Here is an 18,319-nt window from a genome sequence, read left to right as displayed (position 1 = left end):
ACCCACCAATCAGCGTGCAGCGAGATTTTCGCGAGGTCCCGAGAATAACTCTCAAAGACCGCGCAGCGCATTTAATGCGAGATGGAAAGGGAAGTTTTCCTTAAAAAAAAAATATATATATATATATATATATAAAAATATATATATATATACATATCTCAGCCCGATCTAGAAAAAGTATTAGTCCACACTAAATTCACTTCGTTGACACCCTAGCCAGGTGATCAGCTAAGATAAAGACCCATTATTTTCAGGATAAGCCGAACCCAGAGTCGCGCCTGACCTTCCTATGTAGGGATAAGCCGGACCCAGAGTATTTTTTCCGCACCCGCTTTTTATTTTTGGGGTAAGCCGAACCCAGAGTATTTATTTCGCACCCAAACTTTAGTTCGGACGGAACAGTTAGCCGAACCCAGAGAATATTTTCGCAGTCCGGCATCCGAACTAAAACAAAGGAGATAAGCCGAGCCCATTATCTCGCTCTCCGATTAAACACACTTTGTTAACACTTCATCGCCAACTTTTGATGCTCGAGTCGATTTGAAAGTTGTAACCATCAATCAATAGAAATTGTCTGTTGTAAGCCGGGAGACGTCTCGCCTCTGACACATTTTTCAAATAAAGCAGCAACGCAAATCTTTTATTATTATGGAAATTTTATTCTAAGCGAAATTCAAGTTCGCCCATTACATTGCAGCTAGGTTTTATAAAATAATAAAATAAAATATCCTAATTTCGAACTGGTTCGCCATTCGCAGCAATCTCACGAATGCTCGTCTTGAGTCGTTTCGGCATTGGCCATAGCTGTTGCAACCCAGTCTTTTCCCAATCCTCGGAACGAGTTTCCAACGCTCTGATTTTTTGTTCGGATTCGTCAAGCAGATCAGTAGTCCTTTTCCTTTTTGCCTTGAGTAGAGCAATCTCAGATTCCAGAGTCCTCAATCGCCTATCGATTCTGCCCCTCTTCATATGAAAATACTGAAGATCTTGAGTCAATTCTTGGTGCGTACCCTCAATCTGCATACGCAAGATCAACAACGGGTTAGTACGAAGGAGGCAAGTTTCGATCGCTTACAAGAAAAGCAAAAAGGAAAAGAAGTTAACGGTTACCTGACGGAAAAAGCCGTCAGCCTCGTNAGTACGTAACAAGACATGGCGGCAAATCGGCTATCTTGTCGAACCCGTTCTTGATCCAATCCTTTGGGTGAGATTCCAGCATATCAAGTTTGAGCAGCAGATCTCGTTGTACTTGTTCTGATGCGGCAATACGACTGGAATATTCCGCGTGGCGATCTTCCACTTCGTGAAGAAACTCGACCAGTTCGCGCCTTTCTTCCGGTTTAATGCGGAACATCAACATCCAGGGAGCTCGGATATTCGGGAAGTACGCTATCCCTCTTTCGATAGCTTCGGCATTCGAGAACGTCGGCACGTCATTACCAACCAACGGGGATTCTATGCTGCTAATCGAGCTTGACATTATCTTTGATTAAGAAGTTTTCTTGGATGTTTAATCCGTGAGCAGCATTGAGTACATTTATACAAGTATCGGAAGGCAAAATTCTCTCCGAAATTGGCAACTTTCCATGCAAATTGGCAAAAATGCAACCTTTTTCCAAATTGTCAATTTTCTTTTCCACCGAAAAGGAAACATTCCAGCTAATAAGTTCCAAAAAACAAAAAAGGAAAATGGGCCCAACACATCGGCAATGTTTTACAAGGATATCCAAGCCCATACTTCATGAAGTCTAAAACAAAAAGCAAAACAAATTTTACACGTCCACAGCACCGGACAGATCTGCTTGAAAACTCCCGGCGTTCGAGCCGAATGGATGTTCAACGGACTCCGGAGCCGACCTCTCTGGGGGGGAAACCCAAAACCGAGCTGGTCCGGGGACATGGCAAGGTCATCATCATTCAGTTCGAGTACATCGACCGCCTTGACCATCTCCTCAGCTTCGACCTTTCTCTCGTTGATCTCCTTGATCCGCTCTTCAGGAATGACGGCCCCGTTTTTGATCAGATATCGTACAGCTTCTTGTACTCCGGTGGCTTGGTTCAACAGATCTTCCAGGGGGCGAACCTTCACCTGTTCAACTAGATAGGCCTTGACCTTATCCAGTCGAGACTGCGCTTTCTTCGTTGTTCGTTCCACCTTCTCCCATCGATCCGTCTGAAGTCTCTTAACTTCGAACGCAAGCTGAGCCCTCAACCCATCGCATGATTTCTGCAGTTCGGCTTTCTCTTCTTCAAGAGTAAGCGCTCGGGAGTTCAGTTTGCCAACCCTCAGTTTGACGTTGGCAATAATGCCGTCTTTTTCGGCAACAAGCACCTCGAGTTCCTTGATCCTTGCATCCTTAGCGTCACTGGCAGCTCGGATCTGCTCGGCGCATTCCTTCATTTTTTCGAGCTCCAATCCCGACTTTTTGTTGGACTTGGCACGGCTATCGTATAACTGAGTTAGCATGTTCATCTTGGCCGCAGTCTGTCAGTTCACCCGCTAAAATTTTAAGCACTTACAGTTTAAAAGAAGGCATACTCTTAGGTGGGATTCGGCGACATCAAGGTACGCCTATTTGAATTCCAGATCATCCGCCGACGGGAGGATTCGATTGGAGACCTTCAAGGTCCGGAAGAGCTCGCCTGAAGCCTCACGATTGGTCACCAGAGGGTAGTCGCTGAAGTAGTGATAGGAGAAGCGATCAGTTTTGTCATTCCTCCGTTCCAGACGGAACCGATCTACTGATTCCAGTCCGGCTTCTTCGGCTGAGCGCTTGCGATTCACTCCTGGTCGCGGCTCAGTGGCTGGGTTATCTCCGGATTGCTTCTTCTTCTTCTTCCTCCTTTCAGATCCAGCTTCAAGTTGAGGAACATCTTGTTCTTCGTTCGGAAGATCGGCGTTTTCTACAGCCAACGGAAGGTTTTCTCCCTCTGCTACGCTGGATGGCTCGATCTCTTCTCCGGGTGCCCGAATAGGGTCGGCGACGGTCTGGTCTGGGGTAGGATCAACTTCGGTTAGACCCTGGGATGGACCGATCTCGGCTTCAATGGCAGCTTGAGTGTCTCGGCGAACAACCTGGAGATCTTTGGCTTCCATGATGTTGCATCCAGTAGATCGTCCTAGCGAACTGGCGAAACTTGGGAAATTTGTCCTAGCCTTGCCCATTGCTGTTTCGACACGAATACGAGTAATAAGCTCCCACTGACGATCGCGCCCGGTTAGCAAAGCGTCTCTGACAAGGAGAAAGTTTGGAGCTAGGCGCGTTGCGCAAAACGAACCATCTGGGAGCAGGACAAGAAACAGTTAAAAATGGTCAGAGATGCCGAAGTCAATTAAAGTATACTAGAAAAAGAAGTCTACCAGGATTTTTATTCCACACTCTCCGCTGAAAACCCAACGGATTGGCAAGCGAGTACTGGTCAACCCGGATATAGAAGTAGTGGTCCACGTACTTCTTGAATTTGTTTACTTTTTTGCCGGGAAGGAAGTTATGGGCTGGCCTCATATTCACTTCCCAGCGGTTCGAACTCTTCGACGACTTAAAGCTGGATAGTTGTTCGAAGCATTGAACTCCAATGTTGACTCCGACTTTGGCTGCTATGGTAAGGGCGGCCATAAAGTTACAAATGGCTCCGGGAACGAACTGGCAGATCGCTATCCTCCGTCTTTGGGAGTAGAGTAATATTAATTCCGGGATTGGGAACAGGAGGCGACACTCGTAAAAATAACCCTCGTACAAGCATATATACCCTTCCGGGGGATTCCAGGGACGTTGGTCTTCTCGCGGAATCAAAATTGTAACGTTGCTGTTGAATAAGCCACACGAGTTCAGCATGTCATTCACGGACTTGGTCGAACTCAAACTTTTTTCGGCTCCAATTCGTCCTGCGTGGTCGTACAACGGATCGATATCTTCGATCGAGAATCAAAGGGGAACGAACCGGTCTTCTTCTTGCGCAAGTACATCCGGAGTCAGTTCGGTACTTTCCTCTTCGCGACGAACTGACGACGACAAATTTGAAACTCCTGTTGAACAGCGAACCAGGAGTGGTGGGACTTCGGAGGCCGATCTACTTGATTCCCCGATCTGCGCAGAGCATTCAGGGTTGAGAGTTCTTCGTTTGGAAGTACGACGAATTAGTTGTTCGCTTTCGATTTCTGGCGAAGAGACGGGTTCCGAAGTACTCGCCATGTCCTGAGTTCGGAGAGTGCGGAAGGAAAGTGGAACAAAGGAAATAAATAGGAGAGAGATCGGAGCAAATTACCTATCGTTGTTGGCGGAAAATGAGAAATGACGAAAGAAGAGGCGTATTTATAGAGTTGAGTGGGCGGCAACCCTACGAAAAGTAATGATGACCTACGCGACTCTTCGAATTCCGAGCTAGCGGATGTGACGGGAACGACACGTGTCATCCGGACAGTACGCGGCGAGATGATTCGGAGATCTGAGTAAAATCAATTAAGTCTTTATGGGTTAGATCGGATATTCTCTTTTCATAGTTCAAAATATTCGAATTAAATTTCGAATATTCGGAACTGGGGGGGGGGACTAATTGTTGGTGCGGGATTCAGCACCCCCGACATACCGAACTAAACCAGAAGTATTAATTGATTGTTTAACCGGGAATCCGGTTAGGGGATCAATTAGGTCATTAGGAGTTAATTCGGACGAAGTATAATCTTGGAGAAGAAGGAACCGACATCCACTTCGACGCGGCGGCCGACTCAAGGAATGAGGCAGTTTTCCATATATCACTTCGTCCGTTAAGGAAAGTTAATATATTTAGAGATCTACGAATATGTATAAATAAGGGGAGACTTCTCCATTGTAGATCATCCAGAATCCAATACAATAATTGAGTACTCTTTTTGTTCTTTGCAATAAACCCTAATCCTTTCGAGTTCTTCTTTTTTACTCTTAATTTCAAGGTTAAGATCTATTTTCTAGAGAGATAACCCTATTGAATTTGTTTCCCTCCTTAAACAAATTCATTGTGGAAACCTAGTTTCTACATACTACTAAAGAAAAGAAAAGAGTTTATCCAACGGTAAAAACAGTAATAGTAATAATAAGTGAATAGTTTAGGAGCACTAGAGAAGAAGAATCAAATTAAGTAATTAAGATTACATTTTCATGGCATGAAATAAAGCGACTCTCGTTATCAAAGAGATTATAATAAAGTAAACTTAAAACATGAGATGAGGAGAGTCACATGGGAGTTCCAATGATGAAGCCGGCTATTATATTATTACCCTCACTTATTGGTTTGGTCCCCATATCATATCATATAATATACACTGATACACGGCTAAGTAAGGGTCAACTCTTCGGATGGTAGTTTTAATACTAGTATTTTCTTCTTTCCTTTGACAAGAATCATTCGTTTTATAGATTACCTACATATAGACATTAGCCAACGTTATTGTTTTACGTTACATAAATATTTTAAGATCCACGAATACTTTTTTTTTTTTTATGGGTTGGAAGTTGGAATTGAGAAAACTAACAACGCTGAGAAAAAAATATTATTTTACAAGTCTTCTTATTTCTAATAACTTTCCAGAAGTTTCTCAGTAATTTTTATTTGATATATATTTAAAACAATTTGACTTTGTTATTCGTCAATTCATAATATATCATCATCAATCTAGGATATTAGAAAGACCAGTTTATGACATCAAAATCACGTCCACGGAAAGATAATAATACTAGTGAAAAAAATTGGAAATTGGGTTGTAATATTTCTAATTTCTACTCTGGTTTTATGGATTATTCGGTTTAGATGATTAAATTATTGTCTGTTAACTGGTTTTATTCTTAATAAAGTTTATTTGTTGGAGAAAAGCTAGTGAAAAAACAAATATGAAAAATAGAAGTAACAAAATTATATTCCAGCAAAACTCAAAACTGAATTTCTTAGAAAAATTTAAACTGTTTTTTTTTATAAAAAAATTATGGTCTCTACTTTTGAACATAGAGAAGTTAAACTGCATATCACCTTAGTCTTTCGACGCGAATCTAAAATGACGAAGATTATTATCGACGATTAGAAGATGAACGCTATTGTTACCTCAAATTTTCAAGGATAGTTATCCACCCTGACAAAGCTTTGTATATGCTTGTCAATTCAAATTGGGATCCAAAAAGATTTGACACCAACAAGAACTCTCAATCATGCTCGTAAAACCTAATCTTCTGTGTGCTATGATGAGAAGAATGTTTCATTCTATGAATTAAAAAACACTTTCTTGGATGTCAAAAATGGCCTTAAATCTTGGATAGAGGACCATCCAAAATTAGTGAATACATTGAAGTCTTTATAGGATCAATATGAAGAAATGGCTCTCCAGCAAGCCCTTGGTTATGGAAAAAATTTATTAGGTCAATCTAAGCTGCTGAAATCAAGTTTATCTTCCTTTGTTTTTTTTTTTGCCAATATGTTGATGGAAAAAAAAAATCTTATTAGTCTTTCCATATGTCTTCACCAGTTCAGTTTATTATATCAGACAAATTAAAATTTAAACTCTATAAAAACAAGTAAAAATAAAGTGATAAAGAACTGTTATTTAGACTGTATGGATAATTTGAAAGGTAAATGTTCTTTTTTTAAGAAAGAAAAGTTGATGTTTTCATGAATTAAAAAAAAAAAAAAAATTAAGGGCCTTTCTCTATGATTTGAAAGACAAAAGAATGATTCATTATTCTACAATTTAAATTATGGATGGTGATGTGCAAAAGAAATACAGCGCAGTTTGAATTGTAATTAAGTATTTCAGCTCACACTCTTTAAGGGGGAGGTATTGGTTTAGGATTTAGAAAGAGTTTTAATGACTTTGTGTTTTTAAAAATCTTGCTGATTTTTAAAATCATAGAAAATTAGAAAGTAAAAATGAAGGATTCTATAAGAGATTGTTTAGGAAGTTATTTTAAATCTTGCTGATTTGTGTTTCCTAATCTTGTAAAATATTTCATAAAATCTTTCAAAATCTTTCTATTTGATGAAAGAGTTTTCATGACTTTTGTTATGAAGGAAATGTTATAAAATCCTAAACCAATAACACAAAATTTGAATTCATTAACAATCCATGATTCTTTTGTTTTAATTGAATAACATAAAACTTTTAATGACTTTATAAGACTCTTAATCCAATAACACTAGATTTATCAAGATTTTAGATAACTTTTTACAAATCCACAACCAATAACACCAAATTTTTAAAGAGTTTTAAAAAGTCTTGATTGAATAACAACATATTTTACATAACTTTTAAAATCATTCAAATTCTTTCTAAATCCTAAACCAATAACCCCCTAAGTTTTTTTTTTGCAATCATCGATTATATACAACAACAAAACAGTGTAATGAGTCATTACTAATGACATATCATTCATTGACTTTAAAGCTAAACAATGAGTTCACTAGTAAAAAACACCAAACAAAAAAATCACATGCGAATCTGAAATTCAGCTTAGAGTTTTCACTTTATTAAAACTAAATTTATCTTTTTTTTTTTAAACAATCGTAATTTACCCTCCCAAAATTACATATGAGTAGACTAATCAAGTTGTAAATGATGCTATATACTAGTATAACTTTTTAACTGAAGCGCGTGTGAAGGAACCGTGATGACGTGGCAAAAGCTCGTGGTAACTAAAATTGAATGAAAAGCTGGATTAGATAACGACCCCTCCCTCCCTGAGAGAGAAGAGAGAGGAGAGAGAGAAGAGAGCTGAGAGAGAATTCAATCCCATCATTATACAATAAACCTTTTTTTATTTTCTCGGGAAAAATCTCTCTCTTTCGTAGAGAGATCCAAGTGTAAGAGTAGTAGTAGTAGCGAATCCGGATGTTATTGTCGGTGTTGTTGTGGCGAATCTGAAGTTGAAAAAAAAAAGATGAGCAACGTTGTTAATAATAGTGTTGAGACTGTTAACGCCGCCGCTACTGCTATTGTCACCGCCGAGTCTCGTGTTCAGCCTTCCTCTGTTCAGGTTTACTTCCTTCTTCTAGTTTTCCGAGATTATAATATGTCTTCTGCTTCAGATCAGTATTGTTTTTTTTTTTTCCTGAAACTAACTGTATAATATAGATCGTCTAGCTTATTGTTTGATTGCTGTGAGATATATGATCTGTGCTTAGTCTAAATTTTTGTGTTTCGATCTTTTTTTTNTTTTTTTTTTTTTTTTTTTTTTTTTTTTTGTGTGTGGATCTTGGATCTTGATAAGGAATTCGAAGTTTAGATCCAACGTTCTAATAGATTTTTAGATCAGAGCTAAGATTTATGCAATTGGTGAGCTTAGTTCTTGATTTCACTAGTGTTAATTTTTGTTGTGTTTTGGATTTTACTTACAATTTGGTCATACCAAAAAAGGTTTGCTTATTGAAAGAAGAATATGTTAGCTTTTTTGTTTTTCCAATCTTATTGTGGATTGTGCTTTACAAGTCATTATAGCATTCATGATTAAAAAAAGGTTTAAAGCGTTATTCTTTTTTCTTTTCACTTCATGTTTCGTAATTTTCCTCAGATTAGTATAACTTTCTCCAAAAGTGAGAACTAACAAGACGTTTAGGTAATTTATCTTCTTTATTTACTTACTTTATTTCAAATACTAGCTTTTTACTTTGGTTGAATTGAAACAGTGCTCTATGTCTCTAGAAAGGGGATCAAGATTAAGATTCTGTAGCTCATGATTCTAATATTTTATGTATTTGGTTTTATATAGAAGAGAAGATGGGCAAAATGTTGGAGTTTATGTTCATGTTTTGGATCACAAAAGAACAATAAACGGATTGGTAACGCTGTGCTTGTACCTGAACCTGTTGCTGCATCTGGAGTTCCGGTTGTTACAGTTCAAAACTCAGCTACTTCAACTACAGTTGTTCTTCCTTTTATAGCTCCTCCTTCATCTCCAGCTTCGTTTCTTCAATCTGATCCTTCGTCTGTTTCTCATTCGCCTGTTGGTCCGCTTTCTCTTACCAGCAATACATTCTCTCCTAAGGAACCTCAGTCTGTCTTTACCGTTGGACCATATGCTAATGAAACTCAACCTGTCACTCCTCCTGTGTTCTCTGCGTTTATAACCGAGCCTTCTACTGCACCGTACACTCCACCTCCGGAGTCGTCAGTCCATATAACTACACCTTCGTCCCCTGAGGTTCCCTTTGCTCAGTTGCTTACATCTTCTTTGGAGCTAACTCGAAGAGATAGTAGTGGGATGAATCAAAAGTTCTCATCGTCACATTATGAGTTTCGGTCTAATCAGGTCTGTCCTGGAAGTCCTGGTGGTGGTAATCTTATCTCCCCCGGGTCAGTGATTTCAAACTCTGGTACATCTTCTCCTTACCCGGGTAAATCCCCCATGGTCGAGTTTAGAATAGGCGAGCCTCCAAAGTTCCTTGGTTTTGAGCATTTCACAGCACGTAAATGGGGATCAAGGTTTGGTTCTGGCTCGATCACACCTGTTGGGCACGGTTCAGGTTTGGCTTCAGGCGCTCTGACACCAAATGGTCCAGAGATAGTCTCTGGGAACCTAACACCCAACAACACCACATGGCCACTTCAGAATCAGATCTCTGAAGTTGCTTCACTGGCGAATTCGGATCATGGCTCTGAAGTCATTGTGGCAGATCACAGAGTTTCGTTTGAGTTAACAGGCGAAGACGTTGCACGTTGCTTTGCAAGCAAGCTAAATCGATCACACGACAGAATGAACAACAATGACCGGATTGCGACAGAGGAGAGTTCATTAACAGACAGAGGAAGAAGAAACAGCTTCCAAAAGATTGAAAGTATAGAGAATAGAGAGACCGAACAGCAGAGAATTCAGAAGCTGAGTTCCTCATCGGTTGGATCTAGCAAAGATTTCAAATTCGACAACACTAAAGACGAGAATATTGAGAAGGTCGCTGGAAACAGCTGGAGCTTCTTCCCTGGGTTACGTTCTGGAGTCAGCTAANTTTTTTTTTTTTTTTTTTTTTTTTTTTGTGTGTGGATCTTGGATCTTGATAAGGAATTCGAAGTTTAGATCCAACGTTCTAATAGATTTTTAGATCAGAGCTAAGATTTATGCAATTGGTGAGCTTAGTTCTTGATTTCACTAGTGTTAATTTTTGTTGTGTTTTGGATTTTACTTACAATTTGGTCATACCAAAAAAGGTTTGCTTATTGAAAGAAGAATATGTTAGCTTTTTTGTTTTTCCAATCTTATTGTGGATTGTGCTTTACAAGTCATTATAGCATTCATGATTAAAAAAAGGTTTAAAGCGTTATTCTTTTTTCTTTTCACTTCATGTTTCGTAATTTTCCTCAGATTAGTATAACTTTCTCCAAAAGTGAGAACTAACAAGACGTTTAGGTAATTTATCTTCTTTATTTACTTACTTTATTTCAAATACTAGCTTTTTACTTTGGTTGAATTGAAACAGTGCTCTATGTCTCTAGAAAGGGGATCAAGATTAAGATTCTGTAGCTCATGATTCTAATATTTTATGTATTTGGTTTTATATAGAAGAGAAGATGGGCAAAATGTTGGAGTTTATGTTCATGTTTTGGATCACAAAAGAACAATAAACGGATTGGTAACGCTGTGCTTGTACCTGAACCTGTTGCTGCATCTGGAGTTCCGGTTGTTACAGTTCAAAACTCAGCTACTTCAACTACAGTTGTTCTTCCTTTTATAGCTCCTCCTTCATCTCCAGCTTCGTTTCTTCAATCTGATCCTTCGTCTGTTTCTCATTCGCCTGTTGGTCCGCTTTCTCTTACCAGCAATACATTCTCTCCTAAGGAACCTCAGTCTGTCTTTACCGTTGGACCATATGCTAATGAAACTCAACCTGTCACTCCTCCTGTGTTCTCTGCGTTTATAACCGAGCCTTCTACTGCACCGTACACTCCACCTCCGGAGTCGTCAGTCCATATAACTACACCTTCGTCCCCTGAGGTTCCCTTTGCTCAGTTGCTTACATCTTCTTTGGAGCTAACTCGAAGAGATAGTAGTGGGATGAATCAAAAGTTCTCATCGTCACATTATGAGTTTCGGTCTAATCAGGTCTGTCCTGGAAGTCCTGGTGGTGGTAATCTTATCTCCCCCGGGTCAGTGATTTCAAACTCTGGTACATCTTCTCCTTACCCGGGTAAATCCCCCATGGTCGAGTTTAGAATAGGCGAGCCTCCAAAGTTCCTTGGTTTTGAGCATTTCACAGCACGTAAATGGGGATCAAGGTTTGGTTCTGGCTCGATCACACCTGTTGGGCACGGTTCAGGTTTGGCTTCAGGCGCTCTGACACCAAATGGTCCAGAGATAGTCTCTGGGAACCTAACACCCAACAACACCACATGGCCACTTCAGAATCAGATCTCTGAAGTTGCTTCACTGGCGAATTCGGATCATGGCTCTGAAGTCATTGTGGCAGATCACAGAGTTTCGTTTGAGTTAACAGGCGAAGACGTTGCACGTTGCTTTGCAAGCAAGCTAAATCGATCACACGACAGAATGAACAACAATGACCGGATTGCGACAGAGGAGAGTTCATTAACAGACAGAGGAAGAAGAAACAGCTTCCAAAAGATTGAAAGTATAGAGAATAGAGAGACCGAACAGCAGAGAATTCAGAAGCTGAGTTCCTCATCGGTTGGATCTAGCAAAGATTTCAAATTCGACAACACTAAAGACGAGAATATTGAGAAGGTCGCTGGAAACAGCTGGAGCTTCTTCCCTGGGTTACGTTCTGGAGTCAGCTAACCATATAATAATAACATGTCTCATTCTTCTTCTTCATTACCAAAAAAAAACTATAACAACCCTTGAACATGGATCGTGAAAAAAAGGTAAGAGATTGGGTTCTAACAACTTATACACACTGAATAAATAAGCTAAGCTTTGGTTTGCAGTTAACTTCTGTACTACTGATGTAGTTAGGAACTTTGGAATATTCTTGTATCAGCTCCTACATCTAATCCTGTTACAATGTCGTTACACTTATACAAGTACTCATGCCTTGTGAAATGAAATTCTATTTCTTCTGTTACACGATCACACAAACATCTTGTTTCATTTTTGTTCTTTAAGCTGATCAATCTTGAAACATAGATTTGGATATAATGAAACTGGGAGCTACATAAACCTTGTTCAAAGAAAAAACATCAAAATAGTATACAGAACAAAGCAGAAAAACACATCCAGATCACGATTAATCCTAAAACCAAACCGGACCGATTAAACAAAATAAAACGAAAAAAGACAACAAGAGAGCTTGGAAGTGATGGAAAACTAAACCGGGTTTCAATTCTTCTAACTGAAACCGGAACTAAACCGGGGTTTTCAATTCTCCTTATCAGAACCGTAGTACCTCTTAAAAGCCTTGGGTAGGTAAACCGGAATCAAAACACCAAAGAGATTAAACGACCAAATCCCCAAATTCACCGCAGCCAAAACTTTTCCGGCATACATCCGCCGCGGAGACACCGTCGTCCCGTTCACATACTCCCTGGAGAACTCACTAAAAATCCACTCGACAAGTGTCAAAACCCTCCTAGCGTTATAAACAATAGGAACAAGGATCCTCGCCGGAGCAGAGAACCCACAAGACGCAGCCAACCCTTCCATAAAAACCTGACTCGCCAAAAGAAACACGTGCGGTGCAGCTGCGCTCACACCGCTCTTATCATCCTCGAACATTCCTTCGAAGATGTAACAGATCGGGATCAAAAGCCCGACGATCCCCGCCGACGTTACGTAGATACGGAAGATCTTGTTTGTGGAGCTTGTGAGAGGAGCGTCGCGGTTTGGGTTGTTGTGCGGTGGGAAGATGAGTTTGGAAAGGAAGAAGAAGTAGATGAGTGTTAGGATCGTGAATATGAAGTCTTGGATCGTTACGAGACCACTTGCGGAGAGAACGATGATTATTGCGAGGATGTTTAGTTGCCGGAATGAGAAGAATCCGGTGGTTTTTCCGGTGGATGGTGTTTGGGTTTGTTGATGATGTTGTTCTTCTTCTTTTGGTAAGGTTATGTCGTTGTACGTTGGACCGACGCCTCCAGACATTGTTCTTTTGGTTTGGTTTTTTTAGTCTGTTTTCTTGGGAAAATGTGGTGAGAAAATTTTGAGTTGAGAGAGAGGAAGATAAAAAGAGTGTGAAGAAGTAAACACGTGGCGGATTATGTAAGAGGTTTTAGAAGACGTGGAGTGTTTACAGAACTGGAATTTTTTTATTTTGGTTTGTCTTATCATTGTGCTCACAAATTAGTTTAATTAGGCCAGTACGTATTAACCGAAGAACCTAACCGAATTGAACATTTGGATACTACGTTAGAACCGAACGATTCCAATCTTTATACCGAATTGAAAAATTGGGATCTCGGTTTCGCGTATTACATTAGAACCAAATGAATGAACCGGAACCAAATTACTGAAATGGCTTAACTAAAAACCAGTGTTCAAGCGCTTGGCGGTCACCCAACGCCTAGCGCCTAAAACACTTAGTCAGGGTTTAAGTGTTTTTAGGCGGTTTAAGCGTTTACAATACAAAACATTATATATATGATATTAAATATAAAATTATATAAAAATACTAGGATTTCACTCGTGATACACTACGAAATTACATTATAAATTGTTGTATTTTAAATAATAATTTTTAATTTATTTAGTTTTCAAATTCTCAATTAATTATTTTTTCTAATTAATTTATAATTTTTTTTAGATTTTTTTTTCCTTCTTCTTACACTTTTATATGATATTACAAAATCTTGATAGTGCTCCTTAACCAAAAAAAAAAAAGGTATAATAACCACTCCATTGTTTCTCCATCATTATATTTTTTCTTATAAAGATTTCTAATATTTGGAGACAAATCTAAAAATCAAACACGAAAAAGTGTTTAAGGGTTTTTAAGGGTTATGTAATTATGATTGTTGATATATAATTGGTGTTTAGATGTATAGTATTTAGAACAATACTTGGGTCTAGGGGTGAACCTCTCCATTCACCCCCTTATAAAATTAGGAAATAAAATCTGTATATATTATTATAAAATTAAAAACTTAAACTACTTTTTAATAAACCCAAACCGATATATATGAAATCTAAATCCTAACCATCTCATTTGTGAACCCAAACCGACATATAATTTCGTTCTACTTGTAAAATCTAAATCCTAACCATCTCATTTGTGAACCCAAACCGACATATAATTTCGTTCTAATTGTGAAATCTAAACCCTAACATCTCATTTGTGAACCCAAACCGACATATAATTTTGTTCTACTTGTAAAATCTAAACCCTAACCATCTCATTTGTGAACCCAAACCGACATATAATTTCGTTCTAATTGTAAAATCTAAACCCTAACCACCTCATTTGTAAACCCAAACCGACATATAATTTCGTTTTAATTGTAAAATCTAAACCCTAACCACTTCATTTGTAAATTCAAACCGACATATAATTTTACTCTAGTTTTAAAAATCTAAACCAAGCCAAATATTTAACTTTCCTTAATTAAAAGTATACAGAATTTGTTTCCTTAACTTGGGTTGCTTTTTAATTTAATTTTTATTTATTTTTTAAATGAAATATTAGATGAAAGATTTTGATTGGCTGAGAGAAGAGGGGGTGAATGGAGAGGTTCACCCCTAGGGGTGAAACTAAGTATTTTTCTAGTATTTATAGGGTGAACATTATGTTGAGGAAACAAACCTTTCCAGGCAAAAAAAAAAAAATCTGATTTAGTAACTAATTAGGGAGTAAATCACTGTAATCTCTTTTTAAGGAATATGGTAGGGATATGATATCTTTTGGTATTTAAATTTGTTTCTTTAATTTGATTGTTAACATATATTATAGGGGAAAATAATCCGAAATCAATGTTTTAAGATCGAATATCTAGGCTGATTTTTTAGCAATTAATCGATTATTTATTATGGAGATTTTTTTTGAAATTTGGTTAAGGGGAAATTTTGTTTCCAAAAATCGGAATCTTGATACTATTTAAATTAATTACCAAATTAATATTTAATATTTAATGTCAATGACATGGTTGTAAATAGGTATGAATTTCAGGATTTATTTCATAAATGTCTCCAAAAATGTATATATAGATGTTAGAAAAATAAATAATAATAAATCATAAACTAAAATTAGTAAAAATACATTTATTTAATTTAGATTAATAACATATGAAGTTGTGAACATTTATAAATATGGATATGAATTTAAACTTAAAAATTTAAATATATGTAGTTAAAAATAAAAAATAATATTATGTGATCTTAGGCGTTCTAAATAGTCGTCTAGGCGTCTGCTGAGCACCTAGCGCCTAGGCGGCCGCCTAGACCGCTTTCTTTTAGCAAAGTTAAACCAGAATTGTATCTTATTGTATCACACTACATATAGTAGAATATAGAATTGTTGTAGATATATAATGTAATTGATAGTCTAAAAGAAAAGGCTATTAATTAAGATCATAGAATACATGGTTGTAAAATCTCGTAGAGTTCCTTGACTTGGACCTCCTTGTTAATTGCTTTGACAAGGTTAACGAGTCTGAAGCGAAAGATACCAAGGTGAGATCCGATTCAATAGCAACTTTGATTGCCATTAGAGTTGCTAGAGCTTCGGCCACCAATGGTGAATAGACATGCGAAGCCGGAGCCGACCCTTCACAGAGTAGTTCCTCTTGGGGGTTTCATATCTCCCAGCCCAGTCCCGTTGATCCATCATCTCTCCAAGCGACGTCAGAGCAAACTAGGTAATTTGATCCTCTCAGAGTGGACCGGGGTGGATTTCGCATCTTGGTGAGTGGTTTTTCTTTCCCACTTTGTGCCTCTTGCCATTCCTTAGCTCGCTTGATCGCAATCGCTAGTACCTCGCTTGGTGTCATTTTTTCCTTATTGAATATTAATCGAGTCCTAGCTGTCCAGATGGTCCAGAGGACCCATGGGGACAGCGGACCAGTACTGACACAGGTAGGGGGAAGGCACGTCGCTTTCACAGTCTGGGCGATAACCTCCTGAATAGAGTTGAAGCTCAATGGTTGAACCGAGGGGTAGAGTGGGGTTTGTGTCCAAATCTGCGCAGCAAAAGGGCACTGAAAGAGTAGGTGGAGCTCAGATTCTGTACTCCCGCAGTGAGGGCAACTAGCTGTCGTGTACACTTGGCGGTGTATCAGATTCTCGCCTACCAGTAATGCATTTTGCACTGATTTTATCGGCTGGATTTTCATCTGTTTCTTTCTATTTAATATCTAGGGATTTTAATCACCGAGCAGACACTCTGACAAAAGAAGACCTTTTGGCCGGTCTGAAATGCTAATTAATTGAATGAGAATCGGTTTAGTTAAAAAGAAAAAAAGGAAAAAAAGAAAGAATACATGGTTGTAAAATAACTTTAAATTCGACCTCCAATGTCAAAGTGTCATTGTCCAACTGAATACTTTCCCAAGGTTTAGCTGAAGCCACAAAAATGTCAAACTCCCAACCCCATTCGGTGTCTTGTACCAGCACTTAACTGCATGCAAGAAAAAGTAATAAATATAAACATATTGGTTTAAGACTTGGACACAAAGCAAAATAAAACTCTAGTTTCAAGACATACGTATGTTCGCCTGTGATGTGATTGTCATCGTAGTATGTGTCTAATATTCGGAGATCTGCATCCATGTACGCCTTCTCATCCTCTGAGAGGGTTTCACTATCAGCTAATTGCAGAAAAAAAAGACAACGATTTCGATTTGCCATTTTCTTTAGTTCTTCTATCTATTGGATACATCTTCAAAACCCTATAAAACATAGAAATCAATTTGGTTTTTTGAAAAAAACTCTGTTATTCAATTTGTGATTTTTAAATCACTTACCAAATCCTGTGTTATTCAATATGATATTTGTATAAAATCTTTCAAAATCACTCACAATCTTTTGTTATTCAATCAATAATTTATGAAAATCATATCAAATCAACTGTTATTCAAAACATAAAAGGTTTTTAAAAAAAATCCAAAACACTGATTTTGGAAGACTTTGAACACGTTTGTACTTAAAAAATTGACATGAAAGAATCACACCTTTAGAGGTGTTATTTTGTAAGATTTGTTATTAACAAAAAAAAGAATCACAGAAATAAATGGGACGTTCTTTTTTCTTGTGTTCTTTACTCTCTTGTTCTCATTGCATATCTATATTCTTCGGTCTGAAAACAAAAAACTGAGTTTCAAAGGAGATCTTCCTACGTTCCATTTCGGATTGAATCCAGATTCAGATTCTCCGATCAATTTTGTATTCCAATCCTCCATTTTTTGTTACAAAACATGATCACACAAATATAAATTGAATCCCACTAGTCCACTACTAGTAGCAATATAAGGTCGAACAACGCCTGATTCATTAGGTTTTCATTTCAGAAGACATCGTTTATATGCATTAGTATCGCTGCTTGGACATCCTAGCTCGTGTTTCATATTATCATCTTTATTATTGTTATATTTAGGATTTTCATCGAAGTGAGATAAGTTTTTAACGTGACTTGTCTTGTAACCGAATTAATTGTTCATTTCTCTGCATAGTTTTACTACAATGCTCTGTTTATCAATCAATACTTTTCTTTGCGTTTGTTTGTTCTTCCAATTTTCTTCTGAAATCCAATTTTCCTTTTTTTGTTTCTTAGAAAATCTCCTACAATCTCCCATAGAAATCTTTTACAATCCAATTTTCTATTAAAAAAACAATCTAACAATTCCACCAAATATCTTAAAAACTCACATAAATCTCTCAAAATCCAAAATTTATTAAATTCCCCAAAGTCTTTTAAAATCTTAATTCAATACCCCCTCCGAAGCTTGTTTACCAATTTGGAGAATCTTCGAAAATAAAGGAGAATTCGGGATTAAAAAATCTCTCGTTAAAAGAGATGACTTTCCAATTGGTAAGGGGTGGAACAACCATGATTTCAACACCAAACTCGCATTTATTCCCTTCTGAGACATATCCATTTTTTGGATCCTTGAATAAATAGAAAGGCAGCACTTGAGAGAATCCACTTACCATTCTTAAAGCGTGAAACGCTTTACCTCAATATCTATTAGAAAGAACAAAAAAAAATTGAATAATTAATTCAATGTGACCATATGACAAATGAACTAAGGTGTTGGCTGGTTCTCCTGCTACTTAGCGGTTGCTAGCGATTGGAACCAATCACACAAACTGCTCCCAATCGCTCCTAATCGCTCCCAACCACTTCAAACCACTGAATTCTAAAAATTGCTTCCCACAAGCGTTTGCGGTTGCAGGCGATTGCGGTTGAATTTTTTTTTTTTTTTTTTTTT

The 18,319-nt window shown here is 37.8% G+C and overlaps 3 protein-coding genes across 3 annotated transcripts; 2 read left to right on the top strand and 1 right to left on the bottom strand.

The window, feature by feature from the left end:
* LOC104727439 lies at window positions 7,703-9,959 on the top strand. The gene is made up of 2 exons (XM_010446552.2): window positions 7,703-7,994; window positions 8,727-9,959. The coding sequence occupies exons 1-2, from the start codon at window positions 7,899-7,901 to the stop codon at window positions 9,957-9,959; spliced, it is 1,329 nt and encodes a 442-aa protein (XP_010444854.1). The 5' UTR covers window positions 7,703-7,898.
* Window positions 9,986-12,030, top strand: LOC104753222. The gene is made up of 2 exons (XM_019235679.1): window positions 9,986-10,358; window positions 10,512-12,030. Exon 2 carries the CDS (start codon window positions 11,004-11,006, stop codon window positions 11,742-11,744), a length of 741 nt encoding a protein of 246 aa, XP_019091224.1. The 5' UTR covers window positions 9,986-10,358; window positions 10,512-11,003; the 3' UTR covers window positions 11,745-12,030.
* On the bottom strand, window positions 12,078-13,114 carry LOC104727430. Its single transcript, XM_010446539.2, has one exon. The coding sequence runs from the start codon at window positions 13,044-13,046 to the stop codon at window positions 12,324-12,326; it is 723 nt and encodes a 240-aa protein (XP_010444841.1). The 5' UTR covers window positions 13,047-13,114; the 3' UTR covers window positions 12,078-12,323.

Source organism: Camelina sativa, chromosome 2, assembly GCF_000633955.1.
Source record: "Camelina sativa cultivar DH55 chromosome 2, Cs, whole genome shotgun sequence".
NCBI lineage: Eukaryota > Viridiplantae > Streptophyta > Magnoliopsida > Brassicales > Brassicaceae > Camelina > Camelina sativa.
This window is presented reverse-complemented; position numbering and strand designations above follow the sequence as displayed.